This window comes from Rousettus aegyptiacus, unplaced genomic scaffold, assembly GCF_014176215.1.
Source record: "Rousettus aegyptiacus isolate mRouAeg1 unplaced genomic scaffold, mRouAeg1.p scaffold_m13_p_1, whole genome shotgun sequence".
Classification (NCBI taxonomy): Eukaryota; Metazoa; Chordata; class Mammalia; order Chiroptera; family Pteropodidae; genus Rousettus; species Rousettus aegyptiacus.
In genome coordinates this window covers 142,209,069-142,234,008 of record NW_023416284.1, presented here as the reverse complement: position 1 = coordinate 142,234,008, position 24,940 = coordinate 142,209,069, and the positions used below count along the sequence as shown (strand labels likewise).

At 38.6% G+C, this 24,940-nt stretch overlaps 1 protein-coding gene across 1 annotated transcript in view; it reads left to right on the top strand.

Moving 5' to 3' along the window:
• LOC107516217 (prolyl endopeptidase) overlaps positions 1-24,940 on the top strand; it is a 108,160-nt gene that overhangs the window by 12,342 nt on the left and 70,878 nt on the right. Inside the window, exons 3-6 of the mRNA XM_016155745.2 lie at positions 10,433-10,566; positions 11,835-11,965; positions 14,342-14,551; positions 18,500-18,621. Coding sequence (XP_016011231.2) covers positions 10,433-10,566; positions 11,835-11,965; positions 14,342-14,551; positions 18,500-18,621 — 597 coding nt within the window. The remainder of the gene's footprint in view (positions 1-10,432; positions 10,567-11,834; positions 11,966-14,341; positions 14,552-18,499; positions 18,622-24,940) is intronic.

The window sequence follows — 24,940 nt, the reverse complement described above, 5'->3', positions numbered from 1 at the left end:
TCCAGCTGCATTTTCCCATCAGGCCATCACGCTGACAAGACGCAGAGTGAACAAGAGAAACCTTGCTCCCAGGATTTCCAGTACCATTAGTGTCTCTAAGCTGAAAGACAGATAAAGCTTACTATGGGGCTGAGGAGTATGTTAATTAAAAGTCTAAAAGACGGTTTGGTTTATGGTATTCTTTGAAGGCTTTAGGACAAATTATAACATCCTCTCTGTAGATAGTTCCTTCATCCAGTGAGCTTTCAGGTATTTGTGATGTTACTTCTGTTTAGAGGCAATGTGGAGGAATAGAGTATTTGCCAGATGGGACTAGAAGTCAAAACATATAAATCGTAGCCCTTGGTCTTCTATTTCCTTGCTCTGTGAGCATAGCAAGCAAGCTACCTTACCCGGATTTATTTTCTTCATTTAGAAAATGAATATAATCATACTCAGTTTATCTAGCTCCACGGGCTTAATGACACCAACTGAGAAAGTGCATATAAAACTTCATTTTCCACATACAACAAAAGTCTGTACGAACATAGTGCCGCTTGGGGACTGCCACTTAAATGCATTGGGATATATAGATCTTCAGACTCTAGTCCTTTAATTGCTTCATCAAAATGTTGAACTTTAAATACTCTTTAAATTTTCATCTATGAAACTAAGCAGGATTTTCCTTTTAAATTCTAGGTTTTTTAGAAAAAAAAAAACTTAAATCCTGAGCATTGATTTTTTTTTTTTTAATGGAACTGTGACTTCTAAGTGTCCTTTCATTATTCTCAAGCATGATTAAACTAGGCCAAAGAGTACCTTAAAGCTGTTTGGTAGCATTACTGTCAATTGGTACCTTCTGAACCCTACCGGCAAAGCTGGCCTATGAAATACCCTGCCACCTGTTCATTAATGTTTCATGTAAGGACCAAGATTGAGAATTACTATGTCATCCCTCCTTCTAAAATATTTATATTTTAGATAAATATATTACCGCATTATCTCAATCTCCAGAGCTCGGGTCTTAAATGTCTTACCACCTCCTGTGGAAATGTTTAGCCATATTATAGTTTGTAAACAGACTTCTCATAAATCCACAGTTGAAATATGTATTTAGGGAACAACTTCTTTTTGATCTGTGGATGGGATAATCATCAAATGTCTGAGGTAGTTACTGGTACTGGGCCATCTTTTTCTAAGCACCGCTTTCTTTGTTGTTTTTCTATTTCCTTTTCTTGCCTTTCTCAACAAGATTTTTGATGGAAGCAGTAGACACTGATTCTGGCCAAGTTAGGTACATAGGGCATTGATGGCAAGCACATGAGACCAGCTCCTGGGATGGACCAAAGGGTCCAGGCTTGTGGCAGGCAGGAACCAGATGGTTCTTGGGCTCCATGGCAGGAATTGCCACTTTTTACTCAGCACTGCTAAGGGTAACAGTGATCTCTAGTCATTTAGCCCTCAGTCATTTTTTCAAGTGACTGCATCCCAAGAGAGGGAGTTCTTTTGGCCAAGCTCCAGACAAGTGCTCACTCCTTGGCTGTACTGCTAACAGTAAGAAAAAAATTGGTAGAAGCCCTAGGGACCCTCTTTGGTTTCTGTAGCAGTAGGACAACTGTTACCGTTAAGAAGGGAGGACACTGGGGAAGGAGAAAGGATGCTGGCTACCCCAAATGCCACAGGTCCACTGGTTTCATATCTCGCGCACGCTCGCTCTCTCTCTCTCTCTCCTCCCCTTCCTTCTCTCCCTCCCCCTCCCTCCCTCCCTCCCATATATTGTCCTTCCCACCCTTTTTTCCATTGTTCCAAGTTTACTTGTGTGCCCACTGTGACAAAAATTAGGTTAAACGGGCGAGGGAGGGGGGTTGGGGAAGGAAGGAATACACTATTTTGGAATGCCAACATGGGATGATATTCTAGCCTAGAAGGACCAGAGATTGGAGAAGGGTGAGCCTTTAACCTTTGAGCTGCTAGAAGTCAGTGCCAAAAGGAGGCTGAGCCACATTTTAACTTGAAGCTGGGTGTCTAGCCACGTTCGTTCATCAGAGAAAGATCCATTTTAGAAAAGCGGACCCTAAAGCATTGATGAGATGCTTAATGTACTTATGTACATTTAACACCGATGATTTCCCTGTAAGCAGTTACTCAGCTTTGTTTTCAGTCATTTGCAGTTTCTCTGTGAGACATACGTATGTATAATAGGTGTCTTTGGTAAAACAGTTGTTAAAGAACTAAGATAACTGACTTCTCCCAGGCTTTCTTTTCTGTTTTTTTCCCCATATTTAGATATCTAAAATCCATTTACTACCCCATTCTGCTATGTCCAGGGGAGGAAGCACTCAGTCATAAAAATTACCTAGGCACTTGTTAAAAATTCCCAAGCTCTACTTCTGGAGCATCTGATTTCAGTAGAAATCTCTGTTTCCCTAGCCACCTCATCAGGTAATTCTTAAGATCCAGAAAATTTGGGAATATTGCTATAAAGTGTGTTTAGTTAGATATGATTAAAGAAAGATAATAGCACCTGTGATTATTATGGGGCCTACTTTCAAGGAGCCGAAATGTAGTAGATGTCTCACTGTTGTTTACAGCGTCTTTGTAAATTAGAGGGATAGTGTTTGTGGTTCTGATTTTTCAAGGCATGTGTCATAATAAAGTATTCTGGGACTCATATATAATATTGTATGATGCCCTGACCATTTGAATCAGCTCTCTATTTAATCAATTCTTAGGAGTTCCAGTTCTGCCTCTGTCAAATCTCATACCTTTCTTCTTGTTTTTATCCCCACTGACATTACCCTCGTTCAAGCATGCATTGCCACTAAGCTAGGCATTTAGTCGCTTCTTAAATTGCCTCCCTTCTTCCAGAATTTTCTTTCTACCCATTTCCCCCAGCAACTAGTAAGAACCCTAAGAGATCGTGAAACCTGTTTATTCATGGGAAGGCAGTAGTATATAGTCTTTAACTGAGCAGCTTTAGAGGTAGAATGATAGGTTTGAACTTTAGTCTGCTATCGTATGAGATGTGTGACATTGGTCATGTTTTTTAACCACTCTAGGCCTCAATTTTCCGATTTAAAATTTGAAGAGAATGATTGTGTATGATTGTGGTGAAAACTAAGTGATAGTGTTTTTGAACCATGTGGCACAATGGCAGACACAAGTAAGAGCTTACTAAATGCTTACCATAGCATTTATTATTGAACGGTTCAAATAGCATGGAGATTTTCTGCTTAATAATTAAAAGACCTCATCTGTAGAGCTATTTGGGAAACATTTTTTTATGCATTTGGGCTCTTTTCTTCCACTTTCTTTCATGGTTATTGCTCTGTTCAGATCTTTCTTTTTGGATCAATTTTAGTCATTTGTATTTCCTAGAAAATGGTCTCAACCATTGGGATTTTAAAATTTACTTGTATGAGGTTATTTGTAGCATTTATTTTTCTTTTCTTTTTTAAATTTTTTAAAATTTATTTATTTTTTTAAATTCTTCAATATTTGACCCCTTTTACCCCATCTGTCTTTCTCCTCTTCTCCCCACCCCCCTCTGGTGTCCACTGGTCTATTGTCCACGTCCATGACTCTGTGTTTGTCCTGTTCCTTTGATGCTTTTAGGTTTATATCCCATATATAAGTGATATCATGGTTTTCAACTTTTTCTGTCCGGCTTATTTTGCTTAGCATGATTATCTCGAGGTCCATCCATGTTGTTGCAAATGGCAGTATTTCATCTCTTCTTATGGCTGAGTAATATTCCATTGTATATATGTACCACAGCTTCTTTAGCCAGTCATCTATCATAGGACACTTCAGTTGCTTCCATGTCCTGGCCTCTGTGAATAATGCTGCTATGAACATTGGTGTGCAAATATCTTTTTGGATATGAGTTTTCAAGTCTTTCGGGTAAATACCCAGTAGAGGGATTGCTGGATCATATGGTAGATCAATTCTTAGTTTTTTGAGGAACCGCCATACTGTTTTCCATGGTGAGTGTACCAATTTGCAGTCCCACCAGCAGTGTATGAGGGTTCCTTTTTCTCTGCATCCTCTCCAACATTATTGTTATAACTTGTCCTATTAACTCAAAATGTATTTCTTAATGATAAGAAACTTTACTCTCCCTGGCTGTGGTCATATTTCTTTATTGTTTCTATTTTTGAGTATCTGCAGTTTCTCTCCTCTTATTTCATTAGTTTAGCCAGAGCTTTGGTTGAATATGTTTTTCCTTCATTTTCAGAAAAAGCCTCAGTTCTAGGACTTAGAAGTTATACTCTTAATTTTTGATTCCATTAATTTCTTTTCAAAACTTTTAGGTTTGAATGTTTAGTTTAATTTCACTATTTCTCATGTACTGATAAAACACCTTCAGCGTGAATACTTTTTTTCAGGCTATCGGGGCCAGCCCTTAGGCAAGCTTCTGGTGGATTCTTCCTCTCCCAGGCCTCTCAGGTTCAACCAGCCTCGCCTTGCTCACGAAATTGCAGGACCCCTCGAAGAGCTGCCTTAGGCAGGACTCTTGAGGAGTGGTGCCTGAAACCCAAACCACACAAGCTCATAGAAAAGAGCTAAGTGGCTTGCTTAATTGATGACCAGAGTATTTGCACCTTTAGGCATAGCCTGATCCAGGAGTGCACATATATCTGGAAACCTGTTTCTCTTTGTCTTTTAGGTCATCTGCTTTTCTCTGGTTGTTTTATTTTTCAGCAGCCTCTCCTGTGTGGTAGGGGAAGACAGGCCTCACTTCTTCAGATTTCACACAGTTCTCATTACGCCAAATCTCATAAGATGACGTAACTTCTATTGTCCAGTGTTCATCTCTGTCTCTGAAAAAGGGTTCTCATTGTTTTGCCTAGGTTTGCGATGACTTTATTATTAACTGTTACCTGTAGATAATTTTCGAAAAACTCCGTTTATGATATCGAACAGGGTTTACTTACATAAAAAATGTAGAAAGGAGTTAGTATAGCTGGAATATGTACAGAGGCATGAGTAACATTATCTGTGACGGATGGTGGTACAAGTTACCGGCACCCAGAAATGATAAAATCTGATCAACAGAGAGGGTAAACCCCAACCTTCCTGAAGGCATAACTGCCACTTTCCAGACCCAGCCTTCTTAGCTCGTTACAGAGCGTGTCACCTGGGCCAGATGCACCTTATCCATCATGGTATGATCACTGTCTTTCAGTACATGGCACACTCAGGCACCAACACTGTTCCAGGTACGCTCCTGACTTCAGTGCTGTGGGCCTAGATCAGGTCAGATACCCCATGTGTTGGGAGTGATAACAAGCCTTTAGATTGGCCACAAACCTTATCCTGTTTGGATGTCCTCACTGACCCTGGATCAATCCCAAATCTAGGGGAGGGGTTCTCTGATGGCCAGCAGGGGTTATTTCCCTCACTCTTTCAGTGGGACTTCACAAAGGCACCAAAAGAAAAACAGATGTCAATTCCAAATGTTTTTACCACATCCTGTGAATGTTAATTCTTAGTGTTCTTATTTTCTAGATATTTTTGTTGTAACTTGGATTCCCTTATTGATACAAGAATTATTCAAGAGAGGGTGTGTATGTTTAATTGCTTCATGATTGAGTTTTTAGTTAGGTTTAATTTGAGGTGCAGATCACCTCTATGCTTGCCAGATTTCTGGCCAATAGTGTGTGTACACTGAAGAACTGAGCCAGCGGGGGTTAAAGTTTCAACTTTGAATACGCTCCCTTGGAATAATTTGATTTGTGAACAAGGCTTGCGTTTCAGGTCAAAATGAGAGTCTCTGTTTCCTTTCCCCTAATTTCTAGTAACGAGCCCCAGTGAGGGAACTGATTTGCCCATGTGGAGAAGATAGAAAGAGACCTGGCAGAGCTGCTGGAAAGCTTCACCTGGTCTGTTAATTGTTTGCAGCTACAAGCTCACTGAGAGCAGATGGTCTCTGAGGAAGAAATGGAGCCACTCTAGGTTTTAAAGTTAAAAGACCAGCCCACTGGATTTGGGGCTCTCACCGATTGAATTCAATATTTCTCCTCCTAGAGAATGAGATGGAAGTTTGTGGGGCCAGGAAGAGAAAGATAACCTCACTTAGTTGAGATTAATGGCATTGTGGGCACAGTGCTGCTTGGGTTTTAACATTTCCTTTGTTGTCTGATGTACTGCTAATTTTTGTAAATGTTCAGTGAGTGCTGCAAAATAAGGGGCACTCTTTTTTTTGTAGTATAAATTCCTCATATTAGTCTTGTACACTATTCCATTCCTTTATATTCTCAATTTCTGGACTTGTTTCCTGAGGCAGCTGCACCTACTTTTTTCTGTTTGGCATGGCCTCCCTTCAGTTTCCCATGTGATCATCCAGCCCTCCTGGCCCTGGGTCCTGCAGCCTCAGGGCTGAGCTTCACCACCTCTTGGCTTTTTATCCCTGCCCTTGGAGAGTCATTCTGAGATTCTGCTAAACTCCTGGCAGTGAGGAGATTCAGGTGTGCTTCCACTTTGGCCACCAGGATGTACTCAGCCCTTCCTGTGTGACTGGAATGTACCAGTTTTCTGCCAGGCCATGCTGTGGCACCAACCATGGTCTCTCTCCAGAAGCCCCTGAGAGTTGCTTTAACAAGGTCACCCTACACACACACACACACACACACACACACACACACACACTCTCTCTCTCTCTCTCTCTCTCTTTTTGTAATTTACAGCAGAAATTCATCAAACTTTGTGGGATATAAATAGCACCATCCCTAGTTTTCATTGGTATTTGGAAAGAAAACATGCCCGAGTCAGTTTCTACCTGGAACTCCCTCCTGCTCATCTTCACTGCCTATGTGCCCTGCTCCCCTGCTCTCCATCCCCCCTATTTTGGAAATAGTTTCCCTCTCCTTTGTTCTCCTGTAGCACTTATCTTTATCCCTAATTCATCTTTCAAATCCCATGTTATATAATCATGCTTTTTTTTGGTGTATGTATATATATTTAATGATATGCATCATTTTTATTCATATATGTAACAGTTGTACTTGTAAAAGGACTTGAGGTACTTGTGGTTTAAAATACTGCACATGTGAGGACAACTTGAAAAAATTCTTCCTGAAGACCGTAGGGGTAAAGAATCTTCAGCTCCGACACTGAGCAACCCTCTGGCAGGTAGCTTTGCTTTTTTTTTTTTTTTTCCTTTAATGGTAAGAATTAAATTAACATGAAACCTGCACTTCTAAAGTTTTATGTGTATAATGCAGTGTTAACTATAGGCACAGTGTTGGAGAGCAGGTCTCCAGAATTTAATCATCTTGCACGACTGAAACTTTGCTTTGCCCTGAAGCTTCCTAATGAAATATGAACAGGGTTTCTTTGTTTTGAGCAGCTATTAGGTAAATGTGTTTACATTCATCCATAGCAATGAAGTCTAAACTGTTGATCCTCTTTAGAGGCTCAGCTGCAGGTATTAAATGAGCTTTCAGGTTTCAGTTCTTTTAATAGTGACTTTGGGTGGTGACACTCCTGAGGAACAAAGAAGATTTTAATTCTCCTCACCCTGCTTCTTTATCATTATGTAATTTCTCCAGTTTTTTTTTTTTTATCTTTATACTTTCCCTCCATTTCCCCCAAATTTGTTCTGATTTTTAGACCAAGAAACCAGACTACTAAATCCATAAATAAAGGAATTTTCCTGGTTAAAATGTCAGAAATTATTGGCATTCCATGGAACCATAAATTTCACAAAGCCCGTTGACAGAAAATTTTCTATCACCTCATGGAAAGGATTTTCCCAAGTTATGAAGATCTATATTATGAAAGAACTTGAGACTTTAAGGAATTTGAACACTATTTGGCTTTGTGTCTAGATATTTGACTTGGAAGGTACAGTCTTTAAATACTGCCCTATTTAAAGTAATTGACTAACTTTATGGGTGGGAGGTAACAGAATTGGATGTAATAATCCTGGAATTATTTAGTATCATTGTTATGCCTGGCATAATTGCTTTATGAATTTTAAGAGAGAAAAGCAATGTGTCTTCTTTAGCCTGAGATGGATTCTATTGCAACAGTTAGTTGTAATTGTACCATGAGACATCTAAAAGAAGCAAAGCAAAATAGAGAAATAATCAGAGATCAGAGTTCCGCCTTTCCAAGGAAAACAAACAGCAATCAATAACTCTTAGACCCAACATAGTCCTCCCAGAGCAAGGATATTCTATAGCCAGGATAAGGCCTACATGCAGCCTCACACAAACACAGATCTGAAGGATCGGGTAAATGAAGTTGCAGCATGTCCTCCTCAGAGGACACAGCCAAACTCACCTGGGAAGAGGCTAGCCAAAATCCTCAGCATGCTAGGTTCTCAGGGTGGTAACCTTAAGCAGCAAGAATGTTCTGGTGAGGCCCTTCTGGGAAATAGCCATCAAAGGGAGATGTGGGGTAGCCTGGACCTCCTGTGATTTCCTCCCACTCCCAACTCTTTGAAAATATACAAACTATTACTAGCTCAAGAGCCAGGGTGAGGTTTACCAATCCCTAGCAGTAGGCAATTGGAATTGCATTCTATGGGCATCAGTAATTTTATTTTCTTTTTGAATTAAGTAAAAATGTGACCCATAACAGTTTCATTTCTCTTGAATTGCTCCTTTTGCAAAAAATGTTGTTCATCATTGTATTCATATTTTACACTCTTTTCGTCTTGTTTTCAAAAGCGTTATGAGCATTACTGAGTTTTAGGATAGCTTTCTCTCGACACAGAATCATAGTTCTCCAGAGCAAGGTTGGTGGTTTGTGTAGGAGAGCCCATTTAAAGACTGCTTTGTGCTGGAATGGGCCCTTAGATCTGGATGAGTCATCCAAATGTGAGCTCTGATAACACACTTTTGTCTGCCATTCAAAGTATATTATGTTCTTAATTTCCTGAAGCTTTCTCCGAAGATTTACCTGTTCTTAAAGATCTGATTAAACCCTAGATTGAATTTAGAACTGATACATTTATTCTTGTTTCATTTCTTGCAAATAGCCAGGAATGAATGATTATGAAGCCAAGTTTTTACATACTATAAACTTTATAACTGCTTAGTTACAAAGGATATGTTTGGCTACAGCTGATCTGTTGTAAAAACTGCCCCTTCCCTCCTTTTGCTGCTAGGTCTCCTGACTTCCTACAGGCTATATATCTTGTTCTTTTAATAAACCTTTGTTGTTGTTTTTATTCAATGCCACCCATTTTCCGTATTCTTCAGTTTCATATCTTAGTAAAGTTCTGTGATGTTAACAAGGTCGTAGGTCTTGAAAAATAGTAAGTGAAAAACAAAACTGATAAAATAGTGCGTGGGTATCACTAACTTTATTTCTTTAACTCTGGTGTCGTTTTACATCACGGCTGCTGACTTAGAAGCCAGAACTTTGGCACAGCGTGAATGTTGGTTACTGACCACATTCATGTGCATGATCAGAGCAACAGTATAGAGCGTTTGTCAAGAGCATAGATTCAGGAGCCAGCTCTGCTACTTCCTAGCTACACGATTTTGGGCAACTTTTTAACCACTCAGAGACTAGTTTCCTCATCTGTAAAGTTAGGCTAATTATGGAACCTTCTCCATAGGATTATGAGTTCCAAATGAGGTAATACTTGCCTGGTACATAGTTAGTGCCACGTAAGTATTAGATATTATTTTTTATTGAAGGAAAATATGCTCTTGCTGATATATTGTTTTTAAAATCTTTTTTTCTCCCAGTTTTATTGAGATATAATGGACATATAGCACTTTTAAGTTTAAAGTGTATAACGTAATGATGTGACTTACATATATCATGAAATGATTCCCACAATAAGTTTAGTTAACGTCTATCATCTCATATAGGTTAGAAAAAATATATAAATTTTATTTTCTTGTGATGAGAACTTAGGATTTACTCTCTTAACATTCGTATGTATTATTCAGTAGTGTTAACTAGTTGCCATGACATCCTTGGTGCTTATGTAACTTATACCTTTTGACCATCTTTATCCACTTGCCCCTCTCTCTTCCCCCTGCCACTGGTAACCACAAATCTGATCTCTTTCTATGAGTTTGTTTGGAGTTTTTTAGATTTCACATATAAGTAAGATCATACAGTATTTGTCTTTCTTTGATGACTTATCTCACTTAGCGTAATGCACTCAAGGGCCACCCATGTTTTCACAAATGGTAGAATTTATTCCTTATGGCTGAGCAATGCTCCATTATATATATGTGTGTACTACATTTCCTTTATCCATTCATCCATCAGTGGACACATAGGTTGTCTCCACATCTTGGTTGTTGTAAATAATGCTTCTGTGTAGGGGTGCAGGTAGCTCTTTGATCTAGTGTTTTTGTTTTCTTTGGATAGAGCCCCAGGAGTAGAATTGTTGGATTTCACTGATACATATTAATGGATAACATTTCTCATGGAAAATTTTATATCTGACTTGATTTATCCATTTTAATATTCTCTACAGGCTTTTGTGGAGGCCCAGAACAAGATTACTGTGCCATTTCTCGAGCAGTGTCCTATCAGAGGTTTATACAAAGAGAGAATGACTGAACTGTATGACTATCCAAAGTATAGTTGCCACTTCAAGAAAGGAAAACGGTACGTGAGGTTGCTTTCATTTACTTTTACTTTTCTAATTGAACACTGTCTTAAATTTTAAAACAAATTCTAAATAACTTATCGGTTACCTGAAACATATAAAATAATGTTGAAAGTCAATTCTAATAGGAAAATAAAAATTAAAAAAGAACATCAGTTCATCAGGTTAATTCATTATAAAATCGATTCATTTCTATACTTGAATATGAGAATAGTATCTTTTGGTCTGTTGTCCAAATTCTTGAAATAAGGATTAAGAAACATAGTAGATGTCAACTGTAATTAAAAATAAGTTTTAAAAAAAACATAATCACCAAAAAAAAAGAAAAATAAGAAAGAAATTTGGTAGAGATATGTCCTAGGAAGAACTCTAGACTGTAGAAAATTATTGTTTTCTTATGGCTAGTAATTGGTGAGATGGGGTGATTCATAGACAGCAATGGAGATTGTTTACCCTTAAAATGATCTTTGGCTTTTATTACTTGAAAAGATTTTATTACTTCAATCCAAAAATGGAAATTGGCCAAGAGGTGGCAACTCTTCTCCTCTCTTGTTCCTCTCTCTTTCATCCTCACTTAAACATATTCTGTTGTTTTGTTTTTTAAGCCCTTTTGGAAGTACCATCACAAGTTTACTTTAGAATTTCTTAGACACCCACTCTCACACACACACATGCAGACAAAAGGATCAGCAAAGTACGATCTGCATGCCAAGCCATGCCCACCACCTGTTTTTGAAAATAAGGTTTAAATGGCACTCAGCCATGTCTATTCACATATGTATTATCCATGGCTACTTTTGTACAACTGCAAAGTTGAGTAGTAGCAACAGAGACTATGTAGCCCACAAAGCCTAAAATAATTGCAACCTTGCCCATTACAGAAAAGATTTGCAGACCCCTACTTAGCAGCCTGGCTAGGGAAGGGAACCAACATTTTATTTTAGAAAATCTGCTTTCTTCTCCATTGAAAATAAAAAATTTCTGCTTTATTTGTATACTGGTATTAATTTTGGCAAATAAAACAGTATTCATCTCTGTTCAGCTAACATTCAGAATTATAATAAATTATTTTAATACTTCAGGCAACTCAGATAACTAACTCTAGATACAGGGAGGTGGTAGGACCTTCCACCCCAGTCCCCATATCTCTGGCATGGCCCGTTTGCAGTTGTACCTTTGTATATTGTTTCTCTTTTGCTTTTACGTGTTTGGTTTTACCACAAATAGAAAACTCCACAGCTGAATAAAGACTGTCTCTGTCCCCCAGGTATTTCTATTTTTACAATACAGGTTTGCAGAACCAACGAGTATTATATGTACAGGATTCCTTAGAGGGTGAAGCCAGAGTGTTCCTAGACCCCAACATACTCTCCGATGATGGCACGGTGGCCCTTCGAGGTGAGTGCTCCACAGCCAGGCCCACGAGAGTCCCAGGGCCCTCACTCGCAGCCCTGACGTTGATGCAGTCATGTTACCTCTGAAATACCAGACAGAACAGGGACCATATTGCCGAACAGATGCACATGCAATATCAGGAGGGGGATTTTTGCATAGTAGTCACTTGTTCTTCCGATGATATGAAGCAGAGTTGGAGAATACTTCACACTGGACCCAAATTAGTTGAGTGCTTCTGGGATCCTGAATATCATCACCATTTCCTATAACATCCCTGAGAACTATATGTGATTGGAAAAAAAAATAATCCTCTTCTTTAAGAAATTTAAGCTATACAAAGAATGCTCCAACTGTAAATATAAAATAGGAAGGAATATTTATGAGATCTCTTTCTTTGGTGGAGGAAGTGATTAAGAGTTTTAAATTTCAGTTAATTGTCAGCATGTTAGAATTAAAAGTAAAAGAATATAGTCTTGTAAAAACTGGGCAATTTGGTACCCTGCTCCCTCAAGATGCAGGTTTAAAAACTGAGTAAATAAGTCTTGCCTGCAATTGCTGTATGTCTCCTGATAACTCTGCTACCAAGATAATCTCTCCATAAAGATTACCCCAGTTTTGTGCCATAGTAAGGAAATCCTCTGTTCTCTGGTTTAATAATTAATATACTCTGAGAATCATCTCTTGTTAGCATCTAAACATTTTTAGTGAAGTTGGCTCATCTTCTGTAGTACCTTTTATTTTATTAAAAAAGCACAGGTATAGGTTCAGCCCTGCAGAATTGAGTAGTTAGTTGGAACACTAAAGTCCTGTAATCAGTTAGGTGGGGATCTAACAGATCGGTGCAAACCCTTGTACTGAGGCTTTCAGTCATTTAGTGGTTCTCTCTTCTCTTCTATCCAAATAGGCTGTGTATGTAAATGACAGTTCTTTACTAATTAGTATTGAAAATAAGATGCCAGCCAGCTCTTAAGAGTATTTTTCCATGAATCTGAACTTGGAGTTGTAAATGAACTTAATACACTCATTCTTTGCGATGATATACTCTGTACAGGAATTCCTTTAGTTTTAACAAAGGTCTATCTAGTAGCTCATCCAGAGAGGCTTTATTGTAACAGGGTCTCACCTCTCACTCTGATAATTCATTCCAGTAACTTTTTAATGGCATGTTTGCCATATATAGGCCCTGATGGTTGAAAAGGAAAATTAGACATGAGACCTGGCTTCAGTCTTTGTGTTTTATGAGAATGGCAGTATAGAGAAATAATGATATGGGTAAATATTTAGATTCTCTTAATAGTATATAGATTTTAAAAACATTTCAAATCAAAATATTTAAATTTTTCCTGAAAATTTTCTAATTATATATAAATGATTCAAACACTACAGTGTTATGTAGAGTGAAAAATGAATATTTCCTCCTCATCACCTTCTAGATTCTTTTCTGCAATAATATATGTATTAGCCTGGATATTTTATAAGAATCATAAGTTATTAATAAGTCAGCTTTTTGAAATTTTAAACATTTCCCATTAATATAAGTTTCATGTAAAATAGTAGAAAACCTCTGAAAATAGTTGGGTAATTTACAACCCCCAGTAAAGTCTGGCAAACATCATAAGAGGAAATCTCTGGTGTTAGTGTCTGGTACCAAATGCTGTATATACTTTATAATTATAAAAGCCACTACGAACACGTAAATATTTGTCAGGAAACATTCCATAGTAATTATAGTGTTCTCTCTGTCATGGCCCTAAAGAGTTGGCCATGGCAAAATAGTCCACAGATGGTCACCTTTGGAATGTGCACTGTGTGAGATCTTCATTGCAAACCCTCAGGCTTCACTTACCTAGGCTTCTGGTAGTCAAATGGTATAGATGTTAATCCTTGAATGCCAGCAATGCTCAGAAAATGAGGTTTTAAAGATCGATTTCAAATAGTTTGGAATCCATTCCAAAAATTACCTAATGACTCCAATTTAGTTCTATTACATGACGTGTCATAATTCAGTCCTTATTCTAAAAGCAGTTACCTTACTCCTTTTCCCCCTTATTCCCTTTAGAGTATACATAAAATATGCTGAAAGTCTTAGTGAGCTCTGCTTTTAACTGAACTGCCTATTGAATTATAGATACTAAAAAATCGAAGCATCTTAGTGGTCATATAACCCAGTACTTCATTTTACAGATGAAGAAACTAAGATGTCCAGGGTCATAAGGTAAATTCCTATAAGACCTGAGCTCAGCCCCCAGAGTTCCTCACTACCACATTCTGCCTCCACTTATGACAGACAGCTTTGTCAGACAGCCCAGAAGGCAGTGGATAAGGTTAGGAGTTGTGTTTCTATGTTCTCTGTTTGATGAATTCTTCTGTGTTCCACAGGCTATGCATTTAGCGAAGATGGTGAATATTTCGCCTATGGTCTGAGTGCCAGTGGTTCAGACTGGGTGACGATCAAGTTCATGAAAGTTGATGGTGCCAAAGAACTTCCAGATGTGCTTGAAAGAGTCAAGTTTAGCTGTATGGCCTGGACTCATGATGGGAAGGGAATGTTCTACAACTCATACCCCCAACAAGATGGAAAAAGTGATGGTAAGTTAAGACTGAAGATGAAGGCTCCTTTTTCATTAAATAGAAGCATAACTCACATAAATTTAAAAGGAAAGCTAAACCCTAATAGAGGTCTTTCGGTCTAGAGCCAGGATTCCTCCAAGGACATTGTATCAATTATTTTTTTGTATAACAGATCACCCCAAAACTTAGTGGCTTTGAATAATGACCATTGATATTTGTTTGGGAGTCTTTGGGTTGGCCAGGTGGTTCTTTTGGGCTTAGCTGAGTTTGATCATGTATGTGGTCAGCTACAGGTCACTTGGCTGATCTTGGCTTGACTCTCACATGTGTGGAGCCTCATCTCTACTCCAAGTGGTCTCTCATCCTGTAGACAGTTAGTCCAGGCTTGCTGACATGGCAGCTCAACAGGACTCCAAGAGGGAGAGCTGAAAGGCACAACCTTTTGAATACCTGTGCTTGCTACAGTCACATTATCATTTCCCTACATTCTGCTGACCAGCCCCTGTTCACAAGGCAGGGAAATAGGCAACTATGAAGAACTTGGACTGTTACTACAGTCAGTCCTTCACAGATGTGTTCTATCTCCCAAGTAGATCATGGAGAAGATGGATTTCTTTTTTTTTAATAAAACCAACTTATTTAATGGTATTGAGTGATTATAAAATTTTCCTACTGTAGTAATCATCTGTCTTCTCCTAATCAGAAGTTACAGGTTCCCTGCTGGTTGCATTTATCCTGACACTTTGCTTTCTGTTAACTTCCCAGATACACCTTATTCTTTTTCTCTTCAGTTGCACAAAGATCCTATTCAAGTGGCCTCTCTTTCTTTCCCACTTCTCTCACCTTCTCAGACAGGAAGGGCCCTCCCTGTACCTTGTACTTTGCACCTTGCTGGTACAAACTGTCGTCATCATCTCCTTTATGCCACGTGGCATATAGCATTTTCATATTGTCCTGATTGGTCTTTACAGGTGGGTTTTACAATCCCTTTGTTTTGAAGCTGGGCTGCAGAGTCTCAGTTACTTGTTGCAAGACCTAGGGTTGGCAAGAAGCACAGCTCCTCCATTGCTTTCTACTGCACATGTTGTCCCCTTATCACGACTTCATGCATCTTTGTCATTTTCAGATAGGTTATCTTTTCTCTTTTCCCCCTAGTTGAATTGGGATAAGGCTATAATGCTTTTTATCTCTTTCGGCTATGTTATGTTTCTTTTGGTCAGACTACTGCAATGCCTTTCTCTTAATTCACCAGTGAACTAAAAGGAGCTAAAAGATATTTTATTCAAGGATGCTGGCTAAAGAAAGACCTCTGTGCTGTGTACACTGACTTAGCTGCCTGTGTGCCACTGTTAGAAAATGTTGGCTATTTCCAAGTGCTGTAAAATCAAAAAAGTATATAACTGGCTATTTCTTGTTAGAAAACGTCATTAAGTTAACTTGTGAAAAACATGAAAATTTTTATTTAGCCTGAGCTTTCTGTGGGTAAAAATAATGATTAGTAGTTGTGATTGAATTATGAAGGCCAACACCTTCTCCTGGCTGTAATTTTGCTGTCCTGTTGGTAAGAGAACCATGACAGCCTCTTAGTGGTGTGATGGAGGCCCTTACAGTAAATGCTAAATGATTCTGACTATGTACTTCTTACTAGTGTTCCTGGAAAACTCTTGGAAAATTACCAAGTATTCTAAGGCTTTTTTAATATTATGGTATTATCTTACTTTTTTTCTTCATTGCCCTAGAAAGCTTGGTACATTTTCAGAATGGAAAATAAAAAGTTAATTCTCATAACAGTATCCAAAATCAGCAAATATGCGTGAACTACTTCCAGGGTGGTACCCAACTGATACTTAGCTTTTAATTTTAATAGATTTATGGTTTTATGTTCACAGCAAAATTGAGCAGAGGGCATAGAGATTTCCCATACACCTCCTGCCCCCCCAACCCCCACACACATAATAGACCCTATTATCAACATCCCCTGCCAGACTGGTACATTTGTTACAATTGGTGAACCTGCATTGACACATCATAATCACCCAAAGTCCATAGTTGACATTAGACTTCAGTTTATGCTGTACATTCCTTGGCTTTGAACAAATGTATGCACCATTGTAGTATCATACAGAGTGGTTTCACTGCCCTAGTTATCATCCTCCGTGTTTCACCTGTTTATCCTCCCTCCCTCCTAACCCCTGGTAACCACTGATCTTTGTACTGTCTCCCTAGTTTCGCCTTTTCCAGAATGTCGGATAGTTGGAATCATACAGTATTTAGCCTTTTAACATTGGCTTCTTGCACTTAGTAATATGCGTTTAAGGATGTTCCATGTCTTTTCATGGCTTGATAGCTTATTTATTTTTAGCACAGTATAACATTCCATTGTCTGGATATAGCAGGTTATCCATTCACCTACTAAAGAGGACGTCTTGGTTGCTTCCAAGTTTGGGCAGTTATGGAAGAGCTGTTATAAATATTCGTGTAGTGTTTTTTGCATATAAGTAAATTTTCAGCTCCCTTGGGTAAATATCAAGGAGTGTGATTACTGGATTGTACGGTAAGAGTATGTTTAGTTCTGTAAGAAACCGCCAAACTGTCTTTCAGAGTGGCTATACCATTTTGCATTTAGACTAGGAATGAGTGAGAGGTCCTGTTGTTCCATATCCTCATCAGCATTTGGTGTTGTCAGTGTTGTGAATTTGGCCATTACGATCGATGTATAGTGGTATCTGATTTTTTAATTTACATTTCCTTGATGACGTATGATGTAGAGCATCTTTTCATATGCTTATTTGCCATCTGTACTGAATATCTTCCTTAATAAGGGCTCTGCTAAGGTCTTTGGCTTATTTTTTAATCAAGTGGTTTATTTTCTTACTATTGAGTTTTAAAAGTTCCTTGTATATTTTGAGTAACAGTCTTTAGTCAGATATGTCTTTTGCAAATATTTTCTCCCAGTACATGGCTTGCCTTTTTATACCCTTGACAGTATCTTTCAAAGAACAGAAGGTTTTAATTTTAATGAAGTTCAGCTTATCAGTTATTTCTTTGCGAATTGTGCCTTTAGTGTTGTATCTAAAAAGCCACTGCCAAATGCAAGGTCATCTAGGTTTTTCTTATGTTATATTCTAGAAGTTTTATGATTTTATATTTACAGTTAGGTCTGTGATCCATTTTGAGTTAATTTTTGTGAAATCTGTAAAGTCTGTATCTAGATTGTTTTGCATGTGGGTGTCCAGTTGTAGCACTGTTTGTCGGAAAAAAGTCTTTTCTCTATTGCACAGCCTTTGCTCCTTCATCAAAAACCAGTTGACTGTATTTATAAATGTGAGTATCTCTACTCTGTTCCTCTGACTTGATTGTCTGGTTTTTGTTTGTGTATTTGCCAGAATCGCCCATGTCTTAATTACTTTTAGTAAGTCTTGAAGTCATGTAGTGTCAGTACTCCAACTTTGTTCTCTTCCTTCAATCTTGTGTTGACTATTTTGGGTTTTTTGTCTCTCCACATAAACTTTAGAATCAACTTGTCAGTATCCACAAAATAACTTGCTAGAATTTTGACTGGGATTGTATTGAATCTATAGATCAAGTTGAAATGAACTGCATCTTGACAATATTGAATCTTCCTGTCCATGAATATGGATGTCTCTCCATTTATTTGGTTCTTCTGATTTTTTTTTCATCAGAGTTTTGTAGTTTTTCTCACATAGATCTTTTACATATTTTGTTAGATTTGTACGTAAGTATTCCATTTTGGGGGCAGTACTAATGTAAATACTGTGTTTTCAGTTTCAAGTTCTACTTATTCATTGCTGGTATATAGAAAAACAATGAACTTTTGTATAATAACCTTATATCCTGCAACCAGGTACTTAACTTTTTAAATGTTTCTAGCATTGTACAATATGGGGGTATATATTTTCTTAGAATTGCCAGTTGCATTTCAGTATACATTTTTAACTCTTTCAGGTACAGAGACATCCAGCAATCTCCATCAAAAGCTCTACTACCATGTTTTGGGGACAGATCAGTCAGAAGATATTTTGTGTGCTGAGTTTCCTGATGAGCCTAAATGGATGGGTGGAGCTGAGGTATTGTACTACTATGAAATTGTACCCACAAAGCCCATGTCCCGTGGACTATGTATATAAATATTCTTGTTTTGTGATAACCTTTATGGATGGTAGAAGTCCTTTGAGTGAATCTTGTGGTAAAAATATTGGTATTGGCATTCAAATTGACTTAATAATGAAGGTGATAAACCTTTTAACTGAAATCTCAACATGCTTATGGTAAAAATAAAAAGTACAGAATAATGTAAAGTAAAACATGGACTTCAGAAAACTCAGGATTCTGTTTCTTAGAGGTGATCCTTCCAAAATTTTCCCTTTTGCATGCAAGTGAGAATATATAGAGAGAGTGTTTGTGCGTGTGTGTTTTATACAACTGTGTTCTTTTTGCGTATTGTTTACTTGTTTTTACACCAAAATGTGTGTTTTTTAGACATTTTCCCATCTTATAAATAGTTCATGCATTCTTGGGGGATCTTGACAATAACCAACTTCTATTGAAGTAATGCGTCTTTGAAATTACCGGCTTAGATTTTATTCTGCATCTTGATAATCAACTGAAAAACTTAGAGATGCTTGGAATAAGAATTTACTCTTGTTATTTCACTGCTGGGTTTGTTTTTGAAAAACATTCTGAAAAACAAACTTGTGCTCATCGGTCTGGTTCATTGGTGGGTATAGAATAGGAATCCATGGTTTTTTAGTTCATCAGCATTGATATACTGTAATCCAAACTGTTTTTATATTTATTTATTTTGTTTCTCTAGACCAGAGTTTGGCACACTGTTGTCCTCAGGCCAAATCTGACTTGTTGTCAGTTTTTGTAAATAAAGTTTTATTAGAACACAGCCACACCCATTTGTTTAGATGTTGTCTGTAGCTGCTTTTAGGCTCTAACAGCAGAGTTGAGTAGTTGCCGGAAGGCCACATGGCCCACAAAGCTCAAAATATTTACTCTTAGACTTTTTTTTGAAAAAATTTGCCAGACTTTAATTCAATGTGTTAAAAATGAATTCACAGGACTTACATTTTATTACCTGAAACAGTGCCCTTTTTCCTTGCCTTTTCTTTTCCACCTATATCTCCACCTACAAGCTCTTCTTGTGTAGTTTCTATTGTCATATTTTTCACATATTTGTCTCTATTGGTTTTTCTGACTCCATTAGTATATATTGTTTCTAAGTTTTCTTCTTAACCCAGCTTTTCCTCACACCTGAGGCTTCTGTATACTATGGATAATATGTATTTGTTTATAAAATATACATTTTTATTTTCATTGGAGTGAAACAATTAGAAAATATGCTACCAAAAAAGAAACATAAAAATGTTAGGCCATGTGTTTTTCTTTACTTTTTTTTGGCAGGGGGTGTGGAGTGTTGATGGAGAGAACTAAAATAACATTTTTTAGTAATCAAGTTTTACTTTGGATTCTTTATAAAATCAAAAACATGCTCTTTTTTGAGAAAGTTTTTGCTTCAAAGGTAATAATTTCATTGCAGAAGACCTATTTTAATCAAGGTAAAATTATTGTTTGATACAATAACAGAAAGACGAGAAGTAAATGCTAGAATATCAGCGTATTTTAGGATATTTGTCTAAAAGAAAACAGCTGAACAGTGGAATACATATGCATTTCTAGTTGCTCAGATTTCTATTAGCACTTGGTTGAAGCAATTAGTTTTTTTTTTTATACTTTTAAAAATCATGGTAAAATATACATAACATAAAATTTACCAGTTGAATCATTTTAAGTGTAGGATGTCATTAAATACATTGACATTATTGTACAACCATCACCATAACCATCTCCGGAACTATTTTCATCTCACAGAGCTGAAACTGTTATTAAGCAGTAACTCCCCACCCCCGCCCCCACCCCCTCCTAGTCCCTGGTAACCACCATTCTGCTTTCTGTCTCTATATCTGACTATTCTAGGTACCTAATATAAATTTTATTTATGTTGTGACTGGCTATTCACCTTACATAATGTCTTCAAGGTTTGTCCATGTCGTAGCATGTGTCAGAATTCCCTTCCTTTTAAAAGTTGAGTGGTATTTTATCATGTACGTATCACATTTTGTTTATCCATCCATCCATCAGTGGATACTTGAGGTGTTTCCATAGCATTATGAACAATGCTGCTATGAGCAGCCAGGTTTTTAAAATATAGTGAAGTGAACGTGGTTCCATAGTATAGCAGTTAGCACATCCGCTTTACATGCAGAAGGTCCTGGGTTCACGCCCCAGTGGAGCCACGGTTTATGGTCTACGGCCATGCCACCCTGAACAAGCCCGATGTCTGATCTCAGAAGCTAAGCGAGATCGGGCCTGGTTAGTACTTGGATGGGAGACCACCTAGTAAGACCAAACCACCTAGTAAGGCATAAATTATAATAATAATAATAATAAAATTAAAATACAGTGAAGATATGTCATATATGTATTTAGCATGTGTATGTTCAGTTCTAGCTAGGCAGCTGAAAAGAAAAGCAAATTTAAATAGTTTGGGTGGTCCTTCTACCCTTCATTTAATAGATGTTCACTCTACATAACTTGTCTAATATAACCTTTACCACAGCCTTGAGAAGGTGATGATAATTCCATTGCATGGACGAAATAGGATACCTGTTAGGTTAGGATGAGTAACTTGCAAATCCATGGCTGGACCTGCCTGCTGGGCATGTTAGGCCTTACAGCCTGAATCTGTTTAACCCCTCCGTCTCTCTGGTCAGAAGGAAAGAGGTCACACAAAAAGAGCAGCAGTGACTATAAAGAATGGCAGTAAATGAAGAGATGCATCTGTACCGCATAGAAGAAATAGTGAAGTTGTAAAAAGAATAAATAAGGGGACAAGGTGAGTCCTAAGGAACTTCATATTGGATCACAGTCCATGATGCAGCAGAAGACTATAAAAAAACCAGTGGGCTTAGTAAATACAATCTGGGTGGAGACTTCCCTTAAGCTGTGTTCTAGCCACATGAGTCTTCTTATTAGACAGATGTCACCCCACCAGGGTTGTTTGGGCAGGTCTGGCTGATTTAAGTGAATGTCCTCATCCTTCCTCACTCTTCTATGTGTGATCTTTCTGAGCTGAAAGGACCTTCTTGCTACAGAGAGGAGCATTTTGTCATTTCAACAGGAATACTATAGTTCCATAGATATTAAGCCTTCAGAAGCTTCAGGCCCACCTTGAATTGACGATTTAGTTCCAGGTCAGAAATATCTAGATCAAGAAAACAATTTTGATGCAGGAGTTTTTTATACCTGTCAAGGAAGTGCGATAAAGCCTAGCGTAGTCTAAGAAGCTGATGTACTGCCAACTGACTAGACCAGAAGCACCCAGGAGAATTTTGTTCTAGTCCTGTCCGTGTGGCCTTGGGCAGTTCACTTCATCTCTCCAAGTCTATTTCCTTTGTTTCCTCCAGGGCTTTTCAGCTCTGGAAGTCCGTGATGGAAGGATTTATGATAGTATCTCATAGACCCTAGAGCATGGAAGGATTTATGATAGCATCTCATAGACCCTAGAGCAGCTTCCCGAGTGAGATCGTAGCTACTGAATGTGAGAGCAGTGAAATGTGGAGCTTTGTGAGGGTGGTTCAAGGCACACATGAGCTAGTGGCTGAGTGTGTATATGTGTATGAATTTCTCTGGCTTGTTCCTCTCCTTTGGCTGCCACAATCCACGTTCACTGAGGACTTCCCTTTGTATCCTGAATCCTCATGACTCATCTCCTCCCTTTACAGATTCCTCTTCTGCCTTCCTGCCCTGGACAGGTTTTTCTTGCCTTGAGCAAGTCTGTAAGTTAGGATCAGGAAGCAACTTTAGTGTTTACATAGTTGCCTATGACAACAGCTGTCCCTCTTCCACCTGGCAGATCCCATAACTTTTTGGACATTTTTGGATATTAGAACAGTTACTAAAGATCCATTGCAGTTCAAAACAAAAATATCGGCTCTCCAGTTTACACACTTCTTTCCTCTCTTCAGCTCCAGTTTGGTGAGCACATGGGGACTAGCAGGTGGAGTAGGGACTATTCAGTCCCTCCACCCTCCACCTTTTTTTTTCCCATATAAAGACTTGGTTGGACATGTATAGCAACCTTGTTCATGATAGTCCCAAACTGGACATAACCTAAAACTCCATTATCAAGTACAGGAATGAACAAATTGTGATACACCCCTGCAATGGAATACTGCTCAGCAATAAAAAGGAAAGAGCTATTAATACACTTAACAACATGGTTGAATCTCAAAATAATCATGCTCAGCAAGAGAAACCAGAAAAAAAAGAGTAAATAGTATTTGTTTCCATTTATCCAACAGTCTCTAGAAAATGCAAACTAGTCTATAATGGCACAAAGCGGATCAGTGGTTTTTGGGAATTGGGGAATGGGGAATAGGAGGGAGGGAACATGAAGGGGCAGAAGGAGACTGGGGAATGATCAGACTGGAACTCTGGAATTGACGTTTTATAGGAGGGGCCATTCTGAGCAATGACGAGATCTCCGGTTACCTCCCCCAGGATACTCATCGTGGTTTGTTGTGTTCAGTGGCCACACAGGGAGGAGGAGGTGGAAAAGGGGAGCAGGATGTTTATGGTTTTGGTCTCTCCTGACACCTCACAGTCATGATATGTGTCTAGGCATCCCTTTGTGGTGTGATCCCTTCAATTCTGCGAACCTCTGTACTTTGTTGTTCCCCGATGTGGGTTGTAAACTCTCCTTTTGCATTGTCCCCCAAAGCTTCTGCTCTCAGCAGGATTCTCTTGAGTTTTGTACCTCTGTGCTACCCCACCCCTTAATCCTTTTTCAGCTGGAACCGTTAAGATGAATGGAGGCCAGCTACCTTCTTGGTGCCCCTCGGGGAGACCACATCCATGTGTTGCTGCACCATCTGGAAGTGCAGGCAGCGTCTACCATTGCTCTTCTCACCTGCCAGCCAAGGGCCACTCAGGCCCCCCTTCTGCTCTCAGTCCTTCCCATCAGCACCCTCCCGCCCCTAGAGGTAACATACAGCAGACATCTAGGATTTGGCTTGGAGGAAATGATGCCAGTTATTTTTTAATATAGACCATGAGGCTTTTGTTTCAGGGCAATGATTATGGAAGGATAGAAACGGTCATTTTAGAAGGTTCTAGGGGACAGAACAGATAATATGATTTATGGAACATTTGGGGGAGAAAAGGAAAGAAATCAAACATTTTGAGGCACTTTTCCCAGCAGAGGGTGCTCTAGAATGAAGATTCTAAAAATGTATCAAGTTCCTTAGAAAGGATTAAGGAGAAAATGCCCACCTCTTTGTGATTATCTAGCGGAATCCTATAGTTAGAACCTAATTCTATTATACCTAATTCTTGGGGAGGGAAAAGGTTTTTTGTTTTTGTTTTTGTTTTTTATAAAGGTGATCCTAATTCTTAATATTTATTACATCTCTCTCCATAAGCCATCTTAATATGTTCACTTGTGACCCTTAGAATTAGTATATATATTTGTGTACACATTTGTATATATTACACATATATGAACTTGAAAATCATTGCCCGATGCTTGCCTCACCATAGACACTCAGTGAATGTTAATTTCCTTACCCTTCTCCCTCCCCTGCTAAGGTTCATGCACACAGAGACCCTCTGGTGTCCCCCCAGCCTCACCTACAGAACGTACATAATCAATACAGTCTAGATGTTCCTCAGGGAACTCCGCCTCACCTGTCCCTTACTCGTGGGATAGTTTTACTTGGGGCAGTAATTGTTCAACAGCCTTCTTCCTGGTCAGGACATTTATTTCCCAAAAACCTAGTAATCCCTTACCTTACGTCCACCACCGTGATAGGGCCAGGCAATATTCAGGAGCAAAGAGCAAAGTTCTGGTCCTTATGGAAGATGTTTTTGTCATAGAAACCTATTCTGTTATCAGTATTTTTATATACTAGAAAGAGATTGAGGGGCTGCCTGATGGAATTTTCCCCCCACGTTTGGTTTGTGTGTCATTTAAAAGACACCGTTGTCCTCTTGACCTTAACTTCAGTAATTGTGCTTGAGGCTTCCAGCAGATGTTCTTATTGGTGACTCTTCAGTTCCTTATGCTGTCACGGGAGTCGTGCCCTTTCTACTGGCTCCTAGGGACTGGTTCCCTCTGTTCATTACAAGAGTGGCTGAGTGGTTATCTTTATATTAGTCCCAGGGTAGATTTCTGACTGGACTGCATGTGCCCAAGGCTCATTGTCTGTGCCCTCTCTTTCATCAGCACTGCATGAAGCGATAATATCCATCATGATGATTAACGTGCAGGAAAATCTCAGCAGCTTACTTGGGAAGGCAGAAATGTCAAGAAGTCAACCT